Source organism: Brienomyrus brachyistius, chromosome 15 (genome assembly GCF_023856365.1).
Source record: "Brienomyrus brachyistius isolate T26 chromosome 15, BBRACH_0.4, whole genome shotgun sequence".
NCBI lineage: Eukaryota > Metazoa > Chordata > Actinopteri > Osteoglossiformes > Mormyridae > Brienomyrus > Brienomyrus brachyistius.
The window spans coordinates 23,733,155-23,752,436 of record NC_064547.1 but is presented as its reverse complement, the minus strand read 5'-3'; the positions used below and the strand labels follow the sequence as shown (position 1 = coordinate 23,752,436).

Sequence of the window (19,282 nt, the reverse complement as noted above, 5' to 3'; positions counted from 1 at the left end):
GCTTGGATCTAATGGAAACAGAACAGAAAAAGCAGAGAATCTCATTACAATGTTCCCCCTCCTCTGGGGCTCCTTTTTTATGACAACAATAAACTATATTGGATTTTTTTTAATAGTGTGGTTTCAAAGGCTATGCAGGCAGTTTCTTGAATTCTCTGGAAGTGAACTGTTAAGCACCTCCTCTTCCCATCAGAGATTCACTGCCTCTCACTATATGACACAGTGTAATGAAAAAGAAACCCATTTTAACATCTTCTAATGAAAAATGATGGAGATTTTGGCAAAATCAACACCCACACACACACAGATAGAAAAGGATGGAAAACTCTGAGGTTTCATATTATCATTATTATCATTATTATTATTGTTGTTGTTATTATTATTATTATTATTATTATTAATAATAATAATAATAATAATAATAATAATAATGTTACTATGTTATTCCATATACTGGCATCAAAAATTAAATTGACAAAAGAAATCTATGAAAAATTCAATGAAAACATTTCTTGAAAAATTCTATGAAAGAAATTCTTTTTAATGTCTTCAGAAGATGAATATTATGATTCAAATGCATGAATAAGTTAAACAAAATAAAATTTACGGATTTAAATACTCTTAGACAAATAAATTGCACATAACTTTCAAATTTTTTTAGATTAATTATTAATTGGAAATCTTCCCTAGCAATTTCTTCAGATGACTTAAATGATATCACACCTTTGTTTTGTTAGAAATCTGTTATTCTGTATTTTTAAATTACTTAATACAATAGTTGTATGATTTCAAGTGCTCTTCCATTTCATTTATATAGTTTTAGTTGTTGTAAAGAACATAAAAAGGTCCATTATTGTGGCCAATTTGAATTTATTTCTTTGTTTGTTTGTTTGTTTATTTAATTTGTTGGTATTCAAACATGCTGGCTTATCTGTGCAAATATCTCATTCTAGTGCTCCTTACTGTATATCGATATATGTGTAGCCTTAAAATATTTTCCTGTTATATTTCAGTGTTCTACATTACAATTGCCCAATTATTAAAAATAAGAACTGTATGACTTCTAAATCAATGTGCATCAGAAATAATTACAATGGACAATTTAATACTAAATTCAAATTGGACTTCAAAGCAAAATTATAATGAAATTATCTGTGTGTTAGCTCTCAGCCAATGAAGCAATAATGTGTATAATTAATATATCTTAATTAATGAAATTTTAAACTGTAGTGTGAGGCAAAACACAATTCCGTCAGAAAGATACAAGAGGCATATCATGTTCCTGAGTAGAGCACGAATATCATTTGTTCATTTATCAAATATAAAGTATCAGTTAATTATTTTAGAAATTATCAAACTGATGATTGATCAAGCCAGAAGAGAAGAAAACCTGAAAGTGTCATATGATATTGTGTTTATCTTTGTTGTTAAGGGGGGGAGTTATTTGCATTATATTAAATAAAAAATTTGTATTTCGAAGTTTGTGTCAGGATAAACCAGAGTTTCCACCCTATTGAATTGGCACAAACTTTCAAGTATGTATTTGGTTGGTGCTATAAAGTCAGGTAACTAGTTCTTTGTCCATTTTGTGTCGCACCACTATTACAAAATTATGGAGCATATTTAAACCTACCTTTTCTGTACTTTTAATAAACAGAATTTATTAAATGCAAGTTTTTCTTAAACCTATCATGAATATGATGTGCAGTCATATAAGCAAAATGGCATCAGGTAGGTGCTTTCCGCTCACAGAAGGACTTTGTATTGTCATCAACTGTAGGTCATCTGTGTGTCTCAGTCAACATCTCTGTTCGTTTCCTGGTTTCCCTGGAACTGCAGCTTCTGTTGCCTTGGACATGTTGTCATGGGACACCGGAGAAATTCCGGTTGATTTTGCCTTATTGGATTTTCTCTATTAATTAAGGTGTTTGTAATAGATTTACAGGTTTGACGCTATTCTGTTTGCACAGTGTTGGTGAATTCTGAACACACTGAGGGTCCCCAGAGTATCCGACAGTCTATTTCCACCTTTTCACTTGGTTTTGCACAGCTTTGCACTGTAAGGAATTAGAACAATGAAAGACATGTTGACAGAGAATTACGTAAGTGGTCACTGATGAAGGAGCTTGTATCATTACTATCTCTCCCGTGGTCCATGTCATCTTTTCCATCTGATGCTGCAACTCTGTCACCATTAAAATTCAAAAGATTAAATAGCAAATTAGTTGGCTAATATTCAGTCTCCTGCATTAGTAAGCAGAATGCAATATCACAGTCTGCTTTTTTTGTACCTATTTTTAAATTCAAAGCAAAGTTTTTCTTATAATGCTAAACAACCGTTTATATGGATTGCAATACATGCATGATATAAATAAATAAAAAATGTATTAATCTACTGATCCAGTGAATCCAATTAAAAGCATAGTTTGCCAAGAAATACAGCATGGTTTGTGAAGCACACAGATGCCAGGAGTCGAACCAGGTTTTAGTTTGTAATGACAGCTAGTATTGCACTAGTAAAGTTAGTAATCTGTATAGCCAGTCCTTATTTCTGAATATAATTAAAATAAAATCCTTGATTTTGCAGCAATATACTTGCATATGGTGCTTTTCCACTGTCATACAGGAACCAACCCATACCTGAGCCACACTGCGAAGAGAGTCACGCTTCCAGTTTGCTTTGGTTTTCCACTGTAGAAGGGTGGGCTTGGTAAAGGTGTTGCCAGGTTTGGAGAGTGACAGCAACGTTAAACTGTAGAGATGCTTATTTACAGTATGATTTACTATGTGGGGGCGGCATGGTGGTGCAGTGGTTAGCACTGTCGCCTCACACCTCTGGGACCCGGGTTCGAGTCTCCGCCTGGGTTACATGTGTGTGGAGTTTGCATGATCTCCCCATGTCGTCGTGGGGTTTCCTCCGAGTACTCCGGTTTCCCCCCCACAGCCCAAAAACATGCTGAGGCTAGTTGGAGTTACTAAATTGCCCGTGTGAGTGAATGGTGTGTGTGTGTGCCCTGCAATGGGCTGCCCCCCCGTCCTGGGTTGTTCTCTGCCTCGTGCCCATTGCTTCCGGGATAGGCTCCGGACCCCCCGCGACCCAGTAGGGTAAGTGGTTTGGAAAATGGATGGATTTACAGTTATTTTTTTTACTCTGTGCTAGTTTCCACAGGCACGTTTGTGAGAATCACCAGAAAGGGCACCATGAGTATCAAACGCTGGCGTAAATTCGCTTGTGTAAATTTGCTTTACAAATCCATTCCGTTCAGCTGTTCAAATGTACTTTCTTAAGTAGTTTGTTGGAAATCGAGTTTCGAGTTTTCGGGAATATATGGCTATGTCCGATAAGAATTCCTGTGCAGAACATCGGTATACCCATGCATTCCGATTAATCAGATGGTGGTGATGCAACCAGCTCAGTTTGGTCAGTGCAGTAACGGCTCAGGTACGGCTTGCATACTTCGCAATGGAGAAGCACCAGTAGACAGAACGGGTCAGGTAGGGTCAGTTCTTGGTGGCACTGGAAAAGCTCCAATAGATAGAAGTTGAAATAGATGTAATTAACACTAAATTATTAAAGCTGAGAAGAAAACAGATAATTTAACAACACAGATACTGTACAATACCTTCCAGGTCTTGTACTACAATACTTTAAATGAAATAGTGATATTTGCTTCCGCTAATTGAACTACCATTAAACCTTGTAGCAAGAAAAAAAAAGAATATGGTGCTCATTAGCCATAGATGTGTTTGTTATTCGTTGAATGACACTCATCTTTGATTTCCCTGAAAAATAAATTCTTTCATACATGCTTCTTGTAACAGTATTTCATTTTATTTGGTGGTCGTGATTCAATGAAGAAAAATGAAACCGCTCACAAACTACATAATGAAATTTCTGCCTGCATAATGCATTTGTCTTACAAGTAAAGACAGACGATGTCACACAAACACTAGAATAGTCTGTGATGGAAAGCTCTGCGGGATGTGAGCATTTCTTATGACTAATCTGGTATACAAGAATAGCTGCATGTACATTTTTCATACAGAAGGATTTAATGGAGGGTTTATGATCTTGCTTATATTGCTGGTATTAACATTCAGCTTTGCAGAATTAATAAGCAGGTAACACAGAGTCGACATATAGACGTTTTATCATTATTATTATTATGATCATATTTTATTATTTATTGTGTAGGACGTTAAGTCAAATAGGTTATTTAGGTTTTTTATACCCTGGTGAATGGGTCTCCTTTTAAATCTTTAGGAGGTTGAATATGTGCATTGTAATTATTGGGCTGATTATGTAAAATGTAATTAAATTTTTGATTAAAACGCTGCCCTTACTCAGTGAACTAAGGTAACAGAGCTATAGATCATTAAAATCAGTAAATATCTGAGTTTTGACTTTTGAAGTTTTATGACCCTGATGAGCTGGAGATGTGGACTGTTGAAAGCATGGAGCCTGTTAGGTGAAGAGCAGGCCGTCTGGGTGCCATTAGGGGGTCAGAATCACATGCAGATCTGTAATATTCATGCCACCGTACTGGCGTTTTGTCACAGGAGAACATTCGGTTGTATGCAGTGTAATTTAAAAGGGAGGTTTGGGTGCTGGAGGCATATTAATCAGAAAGTAACCGAAGCTGAACTCATGAATATTCATCAGTGTGCATTATTACCTTCAGAATGTCTGCACAGTACTTCAGTAAATCAACAGGATTTAAAGAACTTTTACCAGCCATTTTGACTTAACTAGAAAGTGTTCAGTGGACGGTGTTGAACTTGTTACGAGATATGCTCAACTGAAACGTATTTTTAAATTTTTTTTACGACAGAAAACGTATCCTACAGCAGCGGTGGTACTACCGCACAATCGCACGTAACGCTTCACATGTGTGTCAGAATGACCTGAGTAGGCACTTTATGGCTGCTTCACGGGACTCAGTGTGAAAATGTGAATGCCTTAAAGAGACCGTAAGAGCTGATACAGAAGCGATGATCAATCAGAGTTCTCCCCTCGCTGGCAGGAAACCGAGGTCTCCAGACACAAATGTGTTTTTTATGTTTTCATTCCCTGTCTTGTCTTTGCATGCATGGTTTTCTTTTGCGTCTCCATTATGTTAATAATACATGAATGTCCTCTTTTTTCCTTCTTCCCCCTTTTGTTTCCTATAGCAATTATTGAACCCACCCCAGCTAGTCCAGTCTCAAGCCCAGGTCAGTATATGGTAACATGCTGTACGCAAAAAAAAAAAAAAAAAGCAGTATTTTTGGGACCTCTGCACACTAACTTGGAAAAGCGACTTTCCTCTATTCTAATGTTCTTTCCTGATTGGCTGGGATGCCTGCTGGTGTACAGCTTTGTGTGCCCTTTATGAATTGATTTCCTCTTTTTCCCCCCTTTAAGTTCCTCTCCGTGTGGGCAGCCGTTCCATTGCACACTTCCCCACCGAATCCCTCTCCCACAGAGTTATGTGATGTAATCAGTGTGACTGTCATTTGTGGCTCTGAGACCGATGCTTTGTAAAGGCTGACAGCTTCCTCTGGCCTGTCCTCCTTTTTTTACGCTCCGTGCAATCTGCATGAAGGGCACCATATTGATACAAAGCTATTGTAATTCTGCTGTTTGTTCTGTTTAGTTGGTCTTGTGCAATTTTTCTTATAAATGCAGCTTTTGCTGCAGGTGAATCATTTTGTTCATTTTTTTTTTCTTTGCTGTTGTTGTTCACTGTTACACTGCTTTAAAAAAAATCCAGCTATTATCACTCTGTCGGGCACCTCTTTACTTGTTTTGTTTTGAGCACCTTGCAAAATGTAACCTCTAAACTCATTACATTGTTTTGCTTAATGCTCAATGTACACATAATGCACAAATCAACATAGCGAGCAACGATGAATGGAAATGCATCAGACACCATTATAAGATGTGTCATAGATTTACCAGCCTTTGCAGTGTCCTATTATAAGGACAGCCAGCTTTGTTTGAGCTTGTCCTCTTTGGTGTCTCTTACCTATTTATTTGAAATGAATATAATTATCCATGGGGGTTCTGTGAAATTGCAAGTGAAGAATCAGTTCCCTGGCAGTATGCAAACCTTGGCTTTCATTTGGTTTAATGCTTGCAGAACAAACGACAATTTCATGGTTTAACGCAACACTGCAGTATCAATTTTTGAGATACACTAACTCAACATGCCTCTGTTCTCCTTCTGTTTTCTTCCAAATGGCCTTTTTTGGCTAATTTTGTCCTTGCCAAGCTACTTTAGTAAGTAAAAGTATTAGTCTTGCCAGCAGACTTCACCCTCAGGGTAATCTGACAGCCAGTTACTGGTGGTTATATTATTACATTTATATGCAGCTCATATGTATCTGTTTATGCATGTGTTGATTATTAACATGTGGCAAACCTGTGAAATAGATGGTTTCTTAGTATGACTGATTTTTTGAAAAGGATGTACAGGAAACGTGTAATGTCGAATTATTATTTTAATATATATTTCATACTTTGATATTTAAAGTCACATTTACATAAACAGAAAAATATCCCTCCATTTTTGGAACAGTACTTTCATGTCAGCAGGACTGTACATATTGTCATGTAAATGACTATGTGTTTGTTAAACACAGTAATTGATCATTTGAAAAAAAAAACATTAGCATAATAAAAGCATTAGATAATTAATACTTAATAATTGATATACGTATGATGTTAAAATCATTGTCTGAAGCTGCCCTTACAAATCATGAACTAGCACTTAATGGTATTCTTCCTTGTATTATAATGTTATGCTGTTGCTGATTAATCTTTCATTACTGTATGCAAATATGGGAGTACTCTAGGATTTGCTATTGTCAGTATAGTATAAATTCTTAAGCTTAACAGATGCAGTATCATTTATATTGCAAGGGAGGACAAATAAAATAAGGATGTATGTAGAGATAGCTAGCTTTGGGTGCAAACGTCATTACCCTGCTAGGGAGACCTATCATAATTGGCAAGGTGAGCTACAACCGCTTACGGTGATGACCTTTAGCCAGCAGTGAATCACGCTGATGTACTCAGAGCACTGGATCACAATGCTGCAGAATCATTCCAGTGGTCTCAGTCACCACCTTCAAAACTGCCGCGTCATTCCCCTTTTCATTCTACCATTCCTTATAAATTGTGAGTTTATTCAATACCTGTTGTCATAAAATTACCATAAACTCACCCAGGGGGAAATTATTCTTACAGCAATATTGGTAGGTCTCACAGTTGTTTCTGATTTTGATTATTTTTCCTAAAAATATAACATGCCCATAAATATTTTTGAAAAAGATGCCCATGTAAAACTAAACGATTTATGTCACGCTGAAGGTTTGTGGCTTTTGTTCGTAAACAGGGATGACCCATGTTAATACATCTGTTGTCAAGGATAGGATGCCTGATATTGCACCATTTTAGAATGAAATGTTTCACTCGTGTCTCAGAACCATTTAGTCAAGCCATAACGTGACATCGTTGAGGGCTGCCATGACCCACGACTGTCTGCTTTAGACCGAAAATAGTGTCTTTGGCAGTCAAAATGGACCAATTGCAATAACCAATTTTACCCATGAAAAACCATTCAACAGAGGGACAAGGATCCATCAAATGAGTTCAGCTTGTAAATTGTCATTCAAATGAAAACGCTAAAATCTCTCACTTAACACTAGAACTGCCAAATCTACGCAAATTTGCGTAAATTCCCTGGGCCTAACATCTCGTGGTCCTTGGCAAAACAGAATGTGCAGCTTATTATTTCATACTTTGTTGATTTAGCTGTACTGATAATAATGTGGCACTTGTAAAATAAATGATTTCAGTTAATTACAGATAACTAATGCAGCCAAGACGACTAGTCGGGTCACATCAGCATTGCTGTATGGAGCAGTATGTAGATATTACAGAATCATGGTTTTAGATATATTTCTCAATTTTTTATGTAAAATGTTATCCTGCTCAACAGAGAATTGGGCTGGGACTTAATGAGTACATAGGGGTAAAACCCAATTTATCGATATCTGAGTCAAAACAAATAATGAAAGGAGAACAGAAGGTGAACTGTTACTGAAATGGTGCGTGCTTGGCATCCAGGCGAGCACACGCCCGTCAGAAGTTGCTCAAAGGCCATGAAGCAGCCTATACCAAATCCTCAAACTTCATTCGAAGCATATGGTGTAGCATATGTCATCTGTCCACATCACTTGCATTCTGATCATTACTACAGTTGCCGGCTTTTACATGCTCAAGCTTCGAAAATCAGCTCTTCTGTTCCTCTGCATTGCTGCTGCCCTGTGGATGGTCATTTCATCCACAAATTCAGTTCCTTTTCATCCACTGTCACATTGCATGTATATAATAATGTGCTTTTCAAGTCTCTGCACGTCCTTCACTCTGTCTCCTTCTAGAGCGTGAGCCTCACTATTAACGGATGACCAGTATGTCAGACAGCTGTTCGGAGAAATGTCGTTCTGAGGACAGGAACCTCTGTGTCGCTGTTTGGAGTGAACAGCGTGATTTTCTGCCAATGCACTGCTCCCTCATGCACTACTCTTCAGGATGTGCCCTTGCTGAAATGTCTGGCCAGTGCCAGCGGCTGTTAGCTAGTCACCTGGCTTCTGAAATCCAGCAGACTAGGTGACAGTGACAGGCGGACAGTGCAGGAAGAGCGGGGATTGAGTTTGAGCTGAATATCAGCACTTCATTACTCACGGTGCCTCTCGCCTACTCCGCATCTCCTGCTTTCGAGACAATCGTGGGAGAAAAGAGCTTTTACAGTGGTCACAGAAGGTGCCTCCTTTGTCTGCGGACTGGCTACGGAATTTGACGGTTTAGAGCAGTTGGCCATTTTGTTTCTCCATAAGAGGTCATTAGACTACAGCTCCGTTGTACATAGTCTGCAGTGATAACAGGCATCAATTTTTATCTGCTGAAAGTGAATTTTATCTTGCAGGATGACAAGCACACATTATACTGTCATTGCTATGCTTTCCTGATTCCAGTACTTAAAAAAAAAGCTCAGTGTAATATACTGCTTTCATAAAACAGATTATCTGTCAGTTAAAGAGTACAAAGCAATCTTAATTCTTATACAGACCATTATAATGCATTCTGAAGGTATTTATAGCACGTTATAGTCAAGAGCATCATGAAACATTCACAATATTTTAGGCATGTTTATAATGCTTTATTAATGTGTTATGAATGTGTTCATAGAATCTTATAGACATAGCATTCATAGAAAGTATCGCCACAGTATTTCCTTCTGTGCACTGCACAAAATTTATCATATAGTTGACCAACATACAGCATATTGCATGTTTCAATAAACGATGACCTAAATATGAATAAGTGATCGATGGCGAATGAATGTACAGATGGGTGTTTCAGCACTGAATAAGAAAATAGCCTGATAATATATGTGAGAATAAATATCAGCATCTTCATTGACTGATCATAAGCCACTGTAATTATTCAAACTGTATTTGACCTAAGATATGCATTTGCTGCAGAAGAATGTTTGAAAGTATTGCAGAGCTTGGGCTTAATTGAATCGTTCAGTGTTGTTCTATATTCCGTCCTCTGAGGCTGAGCATGGCAAGTATCCAGAGGCAGGTTTTGCTGTCAGAAGCCATCGGGTCTGTCAACTCTTCAATTGTCAAATATGATGTTCGAAAATTAGGGCCAATGCAAAGGAAGTGACTCAGACTGTGAGCACATTTATGTATAAAGGACACAGGTAGCCCTTGAAATGTTAGTCCTAAATAACCTTATACAGCATTTACATCACTTTAATTGTGAAGCTGAAATGGAAAAGCCCATGTTTGTGCTGCAGATTTCACGGCTTAATCCGAACCGATGCTGCACCCGCTGATTTTACTGACCTCCACGTGTCTTTTTGTACTTTTTTGAAACATTTGTTCCTTAATTCTGGGAGTTTACCGCTGGTCACATTCAATCTTTTACCCATAAATATGTAACAAAGATTGTTTTATGCTCAATATACTCTCGTGTACATGCAGTATGGAATAAAATCAGCACATATTCTTGGATTTGCCATGCTCCAAAATAGCCAGTTCTATTTAAGGCATGCATTTAAAAAGCACTAATAGTGATATGTGTTGCAAAATAGAACATTTAGGTCACCTCATTTCCTGTGTCAGAAATCTGTGGTAAATTGCCTTACTGACCTAGTATGCTGTCTAAATGTAAAAATTATACAATGTACGTAATGCATGCTGAAGAGAAAAAAAAGTTTTTTACATTTAATTTTTTATAATAATTAGGGCACAACTTAATGAACCAATGTATGAAAATAGTGCCTGTTACTGTACCAGCTTATTGTATACAGATTGGAAAGGTGCCACATACTGAACATGCAAAAAAACAGTACTTACGGCAGCAAAATCTGATTCAGTTAATGTACATTAAGCCCTTTCTGGTTTTACATATTCGTATATTTTGGTCAGCATTCAGTAAATGATGTAAGGATAATCATTTTCGCCAGTGATCCTGAAAAAGGTGCAAATCGAAGATATGAAATGGAAACTAGGGTTGCCTTTCTTGCGGTAGCTGTACGTTAGTACCTGCTCTCACTTTCAAAACAAAGAAGTGTCTGGCGCGGTCTGAACAGATGGCATGTCATACATCATAGCTGACCTCCAGATCCGCTGCAGGCAGAAGTAGGCCACTGTTTCTTACATTTACCCCAGTGAACCACTATAATCTCTGTTGCTTTGAAGAACTAATTTATGATAAAGTTCTGTTGTGAACACCAGCGTGTTTTTCTGAGACTGAGCAAGGTTAAAAAGATTAGTGCATTTGTGTTCTGCATAGTAAACACAAAGATATTTTTCTTCTCCATATAAAACACGGATTTTCCCTGATTTAGAAACACTTGTTTCTGGTACAGGGCCAGATTATTGCTGCTAAGTATACTGAGGCCACATGGAGGACTGTGACAGTTACATTCAAAATTGAGAGCAATGGGGACAATGCAGTTACTACTGTAGTTCAAATGGTATCCATTCTACACATGACAATATGAATGTGGTGCTTCCAAAATACTGAGGACAAACAGAATGGTTTAGTTATGATAGCACTCAGGTACTCGGGGCAATGATGCCGTATTTCTGTTGATTTAATGGCTTTGATATAGTCAATGGCAGCTGGGCCTTAAACTGCCAGCAGCTGGTTAATTATCAAGAAAAAAAAATAATAAAAAATGTAAAAATTATTAATGAAACAGGTCTAAACAGCAGGCTTCCATGGTGGCAACCCACAGAGGCACTCTCCTCCCTGTCTGCTTGATTTTATACGACATAAACCGTATTACAGAGGAATATGAAAAAGGGCTCCATTCCTCTTTGGAAATGTTATACAAACAAACTGGCAGAAGTTTCTTGAAGAAAACAAAAAACCTATTGCCATTCTTCAAAAAATATCACGCAGTGAGATTAAATAAAATCCATTTTAAGAATACATTTTAAAAATGATTTTGCATGTCATTGTATATACAGTTGAAGTTCACTGAATCACTTGCTCATTTCCCCTAGCTGTGAACCTACAGCCGAGAGCCCAGGCCTACAATGGATCACTGTGCAACATTAGCTAATGTTAAAAAGGAGAACACAGTGAAAAAGGCAGGCTCACAGAGGCACCAACTAATCATGTCATTTTAATTATGTGACTGTAGTCTCTGATATTGCAATAGTATTATCAGAAAAAAACAAAAATAAGCGAAAACAGAACAGTAGGCAAATAACCAGGTGTTCTAATATTGTGTGATTAAAATTTTTTATTAACTGTAAAAATAAAATTGGAGTGTTGTCTTATTGGTTAATTCTAATAAGTTTGCAACCAATCACAGCTGAGCTGAAAGACCACAATGTCTGTATCACTATGGTGACTGATACAGAATAATGACAACGTAATGCCACAACCCACAGCCTTATGGTCGGCATAAAGGGAACAGTTCATGTTTTCTGCTGTGTACCTCCTGTAATCAAAGATGATGACTGCACTTGTATTCATATTGTACTTATTATTAACTTGTCAAAAATGAGCTGAATATAAAGAATGAATTTGCTTGCTGTGGTATATTACTTGTAGTTGTAAATGAATGAGTATTTCCCTATGGAATCATTAAGGGCTGTTTTGAGCGATCAAAGGAAATTGGGAAAAAATTGCCTGTTCAGGAATTGTTGAGCGGAAATGGGGATTCTCACTTGTTTATGATGTGCGCTTGCTGATTTAGTGCATTACTTTGCAGCTTTGGATATTTTTTTTTCTTAATTTTTAATGAAAAGCAGATATTCTGCTAATTACACGGCATGAATATTAGATGACTTGCGGATTTGGGGAGGAGTGTAACACAGCTGACCTCCTTTTGTTCGTTACATAAGCCGGGTGCCTTTTCGCGTTTTAGGGCAGGTTGCCGGGTGCTTGTCTGCCGCAGCAGGGCTCCGACTCACTCAGCTGACAAAACCGAAACAGTGCTGGGTCATGGCTGCTTTAAACTGTGACCTCAAAGCTACTTCGGAATGAACTGAAGGGCACCTGAAAAATCATTGTGGCGCGAATAACTGAAAGCAGGACACCAACCAAGGCATGGGAGGTGCCCCAAATCCACCTGGAGACCCTATTTAAACCCCAGAAAGCCGGATCATCTTATGAGAAGCAGCTGGGTCCCGTTGACTGTGCAGCCTATAAGCAGGAGGGGACATTTAACGCCCACACTGTCCTCCCTCCCACTGCAGAATCACACCCTCTCCAGTGCCACTCCGTACCACAACGGCATTTACCGCAGCATCCCATATCCGCTATAAATGGCCACATCTTGGGACTGTCACTTTGACCGCAGCTATTTCATTTATCTCCTGCTCCGCATTATCTAAACATACCCACAATATGCCAGCCTTCTTTCAGAATGCCAATTACTGTACAAACAAACTACTGCGCGTGGTAACCTAGATACGTATAGCTTTGCTATTTAATGCTAATCTGCAGTTTTAGCATTTTGCAACAACAGATATTGGTATAAGGACACTATACGGGTCTAGGATGCCGTGTGGTGCCATTCAGATGATTTTCAAAATGGTGAAACTGTGGCTAATTTATGTTAGCATGCTCCCCCTCCCTCTCATCCTTCCCTTTCATTTCTCATTTTGCCTTGCTATGGATTTTATCGGGACTCTGCTACCCATGGACCGTATCAAACATTGCATCCTTTAACCTTTTTCTTGCATATTTTAAACCCTAAAATGAAAAAGGTCCTGTCAGTCTGTGAGAGATGCAGCGTTTTACATGCTCTGTGTTGGGTACTGACAACGATGGGTTTATTCCTTCTCTTTCAGAATCTTTGACCTCATTAACACTTTCCTGCTTCTTCACTCCACCTTTCTGAGGGTCTGAGTGCCATCTGCTTATCTGCACTGCATTGTAATGTTAAAAACTTTGTCTACAGCTGGGCAGCTGAAAAGACAGCACCGAGAATCTACCACTACAATATGGCCGGGATATTTCTTAAATGAATATTAAGAATTGTTTCTTTGTACTTGTTACATCCTTTCCCCCCCATTTTATACTTGTCAGACACTATTCTGAAAAATGCCATGGATCACAAAGTTATGAATGGAAATTAAAAGCGTGTTAGCTCTGACCCTAATGTGCTGTGAGAGGCTGCTCACTTCAGCCAGATCACCTGCATTTTTCTCTTACATTATTTTAATATGCACCACAATACGCATTAGTAATTTTCATTAAAGAGGAATGTCTCAGTCCTACCATAATTATATAATCCTGCTCCGATCAATGATGTTTACTCTCAGGCCTGGGTTGGCCATTGGGAGTACTGGGAGATTTCCTGATGCTCTGGTCTGCCAGCAGATCTTTAAATAATCATATGGTGAAACAAACTGGATGTTTTGGCGCAGCAGTATGGTCCCAGCCTGTGCCACAAAGTCCGTGGTATGACGTATCCAGTGTGATCCCATAGTGCTTTGAGATCCACGTATCTATTTCATTTCGACCTCATGCCCTGGAAAATGGAGCACTGTGTATAGTTTAACTAAATAGAGAGAGAGGAAAAGGAGCATCAATTAAGTGTGTAGTTAATATACAGAGGTACAGAGCGGCAACCGTCTGAGAGGCCGAAAATCTTAACTCTAAGCCTGGGGTGGTGGGTGTATGAAACAATGTTAGCTAGGAATGGGACACCGCTCTATATTTTTCAATAAAGGGAAGATATATACAGCACCAAAAAGCCCTCTTCCAAGTCTAGTCCTGTTAACTCAGTTAAGGCTGCAGTTCTGTGCTGCTACTGTATAGTGACTTAAGCATTTGTTTAGCTGCAAACTGATACTCAGTAGTTGCACCATATCCTGCATTCAGAATGCATTATTTATCATTGATTCATGGTAACCACACACTTAATTGATGTTAATAATGGGGTGGAGCTGAATCCGCATACGGCGTTCGGCAAAGCAGAAATAATACAAACATTCATTTCGTAAAAATATTTTAAGAATAATTTGTTTTTGGGAAGTGAAAAAAAATACATAAAATGGCTGGTGTTCCTCATAACTGAGTGTGGTGGGTATTTTTCTGCTCTGCCTGCTTGTGCTGACGTGACAGGAAGGAAATAGGACAATGGAGGGGAGAGAGTGCAGAAGGAGAAGGAGTAGTGCAGTCTAATCACAATATAGGCAAAACATAGTACATTGTTACGCAAAGGGGAAAAAAACTTAATTTTAACTTACTGTTTTTGTTTAGGTTGTATTTTGGCAGACAGTTTCGAAATTACATAACTTTCTAATAACAAGGCTGAATGTTTCTGTTTATAATAGTATTGATAACTAGAAACATTTATGCATTGCTTAATGTCCTTCCACACAACCGAAAATGGTTTATGAAGTGTTGTTTTGGCGATCACTGCTTTTTAGGGAGTACAGTAGTGATGGCCGAAGTGACCTTCATGAACCATTTGCTGTTTTTTCTGACACCACTACATGGTGACCTTGGATTACTTTGGGCATGCTTTGAGCCCTTTTTTGAATAGAGAGCACCATCTAGTGGTGTCAGAAAATACAGCAAATGGTTCATTGAACGTCTTTTTTTTAATGTACAGCCGTGGCCAAAAGTTTTGAGAATTACACAAATATTAATTTTCACAAAGTCTGCTTCCACAGTTTTTATGATGGCAATTTTCATGTACTCCATAGGAGAATGTTATGAAGAGTGATCAGAAGAATTGTACCTAAAGGCTTTAGATGTTGTGGGGCTGTCATGGCTGACATGCCTTCTCAACCGCGTGGAAGTCAGGGGCAGTACCGCTGGATTGGCAGACCAGGGTGGTGGTCCCCTTATTTAAGAAAGGGGACCGGAGGGTGTGTTCCAACTATAAGGTGATCACACTTCTTAGCCTTCCTGGGAAAGTTTATTCTGGGATACTGGAGAGGAGGGTGAGATCGATAGTAGAATCTCAGATTCAGGAGGAACAATGCGGTTTTCTTCCTGGCCATGGAACACTGGACCAGCAATATATCCTTGCGAGGATATGGAGGGGGCCATGGAGTTTGCCCATCCAGTCTACATGTGATTGTAGACTTGGAAAAGGCTTACGACCGGGTTCCTCGAGGTGCCCTGTGGGGGGGTGCTTCGGGAGTATGAGGTTCGGGGTCCACTATTGTGGGCGATTCGGTCCCTGTATGAAGGGAGCAGAGGTTTGGTCCGCATTGCCGGTAATAAGTCGGACGTGTTCCCAGTGCGGGTTGGGCTTCACCAGGGCTGCCCTTTGTCATCGGTCCTGTTTGTAATATTTATGGACATAATGTCTAGGCGCAGCCAGGGTGTTGAGGGTGTCCAGTTTGGTGGCCTCAGGATTTCCTCGCTGCTTTTTGCGGACGATGTTGTCCTGTTGGCTTCATCTGCTGGGGACCTCCAGCGAGCTCTGGGGTGGTTCACAGCCGAGTGCGAAGCGGCGGGATGAGGATTAGCACCTCCAAGTCTGAGACTGAAAATGGGTGGATTGCCCACTTCAGGTCAGGGAGGAGGTACTGCCTGAAATGGAGGAGTTCAAGTATCTCGGGGTCTTGTTCACGAGTGAGGGTAGGCGAGATCGAGAGATGGACAGATGAATCGGAGCGGTTCGTCGTGGCTAAGAAAGAACTGAGCCGGAAAGCAAAGCTCTCAATCTATTGGACTATCTTCATCCCTACCCTCACCTATGGTCATGATCTATGGTTAATGACCGAAATAATGAGATCGTGAATACAGGCAGCCGAAATGAGGTTTCTCCGCAGGGTGTCTGGGCTCTCCCTTAGAGATAAGGTGAGAAGTTTGGATATCCAAAAGAATCTCGGAGTAGAACTGTTGCTTCTCCACGTCGAAAGGAGCCAGTTGAGGTGGTTTGGACACCTGGTGCGGATGCCTCCTGGGCGGCTACCCAGAGAGGTTTTCCATGCATGTCCTACAGGGAGGAGGCCCCGGGGCAGACCCAGGACATGCTGGAGGGATTATATCTCTCAGTTTGCCTGGGAACGCCTCGGCATCCCCCCCGAAGAGCTGGTAGAGGTAGCTGGGGAGAGGGAGGTCTGGGTATCTCTCCTGAAGCTGCTACACTGGACAAGCAGAAAGTAATGGTTGGATGGATGGATGTGAAGTCCCTCTTTGCCATGAAAATGAACTTAATCCTAAAAACTCATTTCCATTGCACTGCAGCCATGTCACAAAAGGACCTGCTGTCATAATTTCAGTGATTCTCTCGTTAACATGGTGACAGTGTTGATGAGGACAAGGCTGGAGATCACTCTGTCATACTAATTTAGTTATAATAGCAGACTGGGTGCTTTACAAGGAGGGTGGTGTTTGAAATCATTGTTCTTCCTCTGTTAACCATGGTTACCTGGAAGGAAACATGTGTAGTCATCATTGCTTTGCACAAAAAGGGCCTTGCAGGAAAGAACTTTGCTTCTAGTAAGATTGCACCTAAATAAACCATTTATCGGGTCATCAAGACATTCAGAGACAGAGGTTCAGTTGTTGTGAAGAAGGTTTCAACATGGCCAAAAAAGTCCAGCAAGCACCAGGACCACCTCCTAAAGTTGATTCAGCTGTGGGATCAGGGCACCACCAGTGCAGAGCTTACTCAGGAATGGCAGCAGGTAGGTGTGACTGCATCTGGACACAGTAAGGCAAGGATGGCCTGGTGTCAAGAAGGGCAGCAAAGAAGCCACTTCTCTCCAAGAAAAATATCAGGAACGGACTGATGTTCAGCAAAAGGTATAGGGATTGGACTGCTCTTTCTGATTGTTTGGGGCATCTGGAGAAAAGATTGTCCAGAGAAGAAACGTTGAGCGCTACCATCAGCCCTGTCTCATGCCAACAGTAAAGCATCCTGAGAACATTCACATGTATGATTGCTACTCAGCATATGGAGTGGACTCACTCACAATTTTATTTAAGAACACAGCCATGAATAAAGAATGGTACCAAAACATCTTCCAGGAGCAACTTCTCCCAACCATACAAGAACAGTTTGGTGATGAACAATGCCTTTTCCAGCATGATGGAGCACCTTGCCGTAAGGCAAAAGTGTTAACTAAGTGGCTCAAGGAACAAAACATCGACATTTTGGGTCCATGGCCAGGAAACTCCCCAGACCTTCATCCCATTCAGAACTTGTGGTCAGTCCTGAAGGTGAACAAAAATCCCACAAATTCTGACAACCTCCAACCATTGATTATGCAAGAATGGGCTGCCATAAGTTAGGATTTGGCCCAGAGGTTGATTGACAGCAGCCAGGGCGAATTGAAAAACAAGGGTCAACACTGCAAATATTGATTCTTCGCATAAATGCAATGTAATTGTCAATAAAAGCTTTTGACAGTTATGGAATGCTGGTAATTATACTTCATTATACCACAGAAACATCTGGCTGTGTATGTTGCGTATGATATTTGCATAGTGTCCAAGTGTGATCTGGATTTATTTCGAATAAAATTTGGGTTCCCCCAGATCTCTCAGTCATGGGGTAATTAAGGTTTAGTTCTTTCGTATGATACTTGAGAGAGAAAGGTATTTATTTGTAATATTTTTTACATTTTATACAATCTGTTCAGCGTCCTCTAATCTGGGCAGGCGGTAGCTGGCTTACCGGTGATCACTTAGGTATTTCTTAGTTTAGAGTTTAGTTTATTCATTTGAATGTGATTTAGGATCAGAATGTTATAATGTTTTTCTCTTCAATGATGTTTACATGCTTATTATGATAATTATGAACAATTAAATATAATATTGGTTTATGGTTTTCATAACCTCAGCAATAGTTTATTGAAGAACACTTATTGAATTACCACTTTAATATCCTAAAAGTAGAAAACTACTGCATAAAAACAAAAACTGGATGGTTACTCCTAATTCCATTTTTATTCGAACAGAAGTACAGACAGTCTTGCTGCCCCAACAAATACATATAGAAATACAAACACTGGGCTCATGGCACTAACTCTGAGTCTTACTGTATGTGTCTTTTGTGTCTTTGTGTAAAGTGGTATCACTCGAGCTATAGCATGTAATGCAACTTCCTAAATTCCGCGGCTGTTTGGAATGATCACTGGGGTCGACTATCAAATCAAGAGCAAGAGTTCCACAAGAATGTACCACAAAACCATGCGCAAGTCATTAGTACATAATTTATGATTCTGATGTGAGCGGGTGTCATTAAATATTTATTCAATTAAAATTCTTGGTCAACAGTAAAGTGCCCAGTTAGGTGAAAAAAATATCGAAGACACATTATGGGAGCTGGGTTGAAATTTAAGCTTAATAATCTTAACACCCACTTTTTGTATTCTTACAGTGTTAAAACCCTAAAAAACTGTCTTGCATCCCGAGCTAAATTAAGCAAATCTACATCAAAATTGGACTGTCGATTCTGTTTTCACACAGGCGCTTTCAGCCTGAGGCAAAAAGCAGCTGTTTGTACGTCAGTTTCAAGCAATGGAAAAGGAGGAAAGTAGGTTCTGCTAAAGGACTATTTCGCTTATTTAGCTACATTGAGCTGAAATCTTGACCCTTGGGACAAAAGCTCAATCTGAAAAATCAGAAATGAGATCTCACAAAATACAAGCATGTCAAAATCTACATGCGGCAGTGCTTGGAACCAGATTCTGGTCTCAAGTATTTCAAAAAGGATTAAACGCCTAAAATCACAACAAATAGGGGAATTCTACTTGATATGTTGGAGAAATGATTATGCATTCT

At 39.4% G+C, this 19,282-nt stretch overlaps 1 protein-coding gene across 4 annotated transcripts in view; it reads left to right on the top strand.

The window, feature by feature from the left end:
• Positions 1-19,282, top strand: part of negr1 (neuronal growth regulator 1) — a 163,127-nt gene that overhangs the window by 122,042 nt on the left and 21,803 nt on the right. For 2 of the 4 annotated variants that reach the window (XM_048977210.1, XM_048977213.1), the window contains exon 7: positions 5,173-5,214. The exons of 1 other annotated variant lie outside the window; for it this stretch is intronic. In XM_048977210.1, coding sequence (XP_048833167.1) covers positions 5,173-5,214 — 42 coding nt within the window. Of the gene's footprint in view, positions 1-5,172; positions 5,215-5,404; positions 5,533-19,282 lie in introns of those variants that run through there. One more of the 4 variants, XM_048977211.1, reaches the window with a different exon arrangement.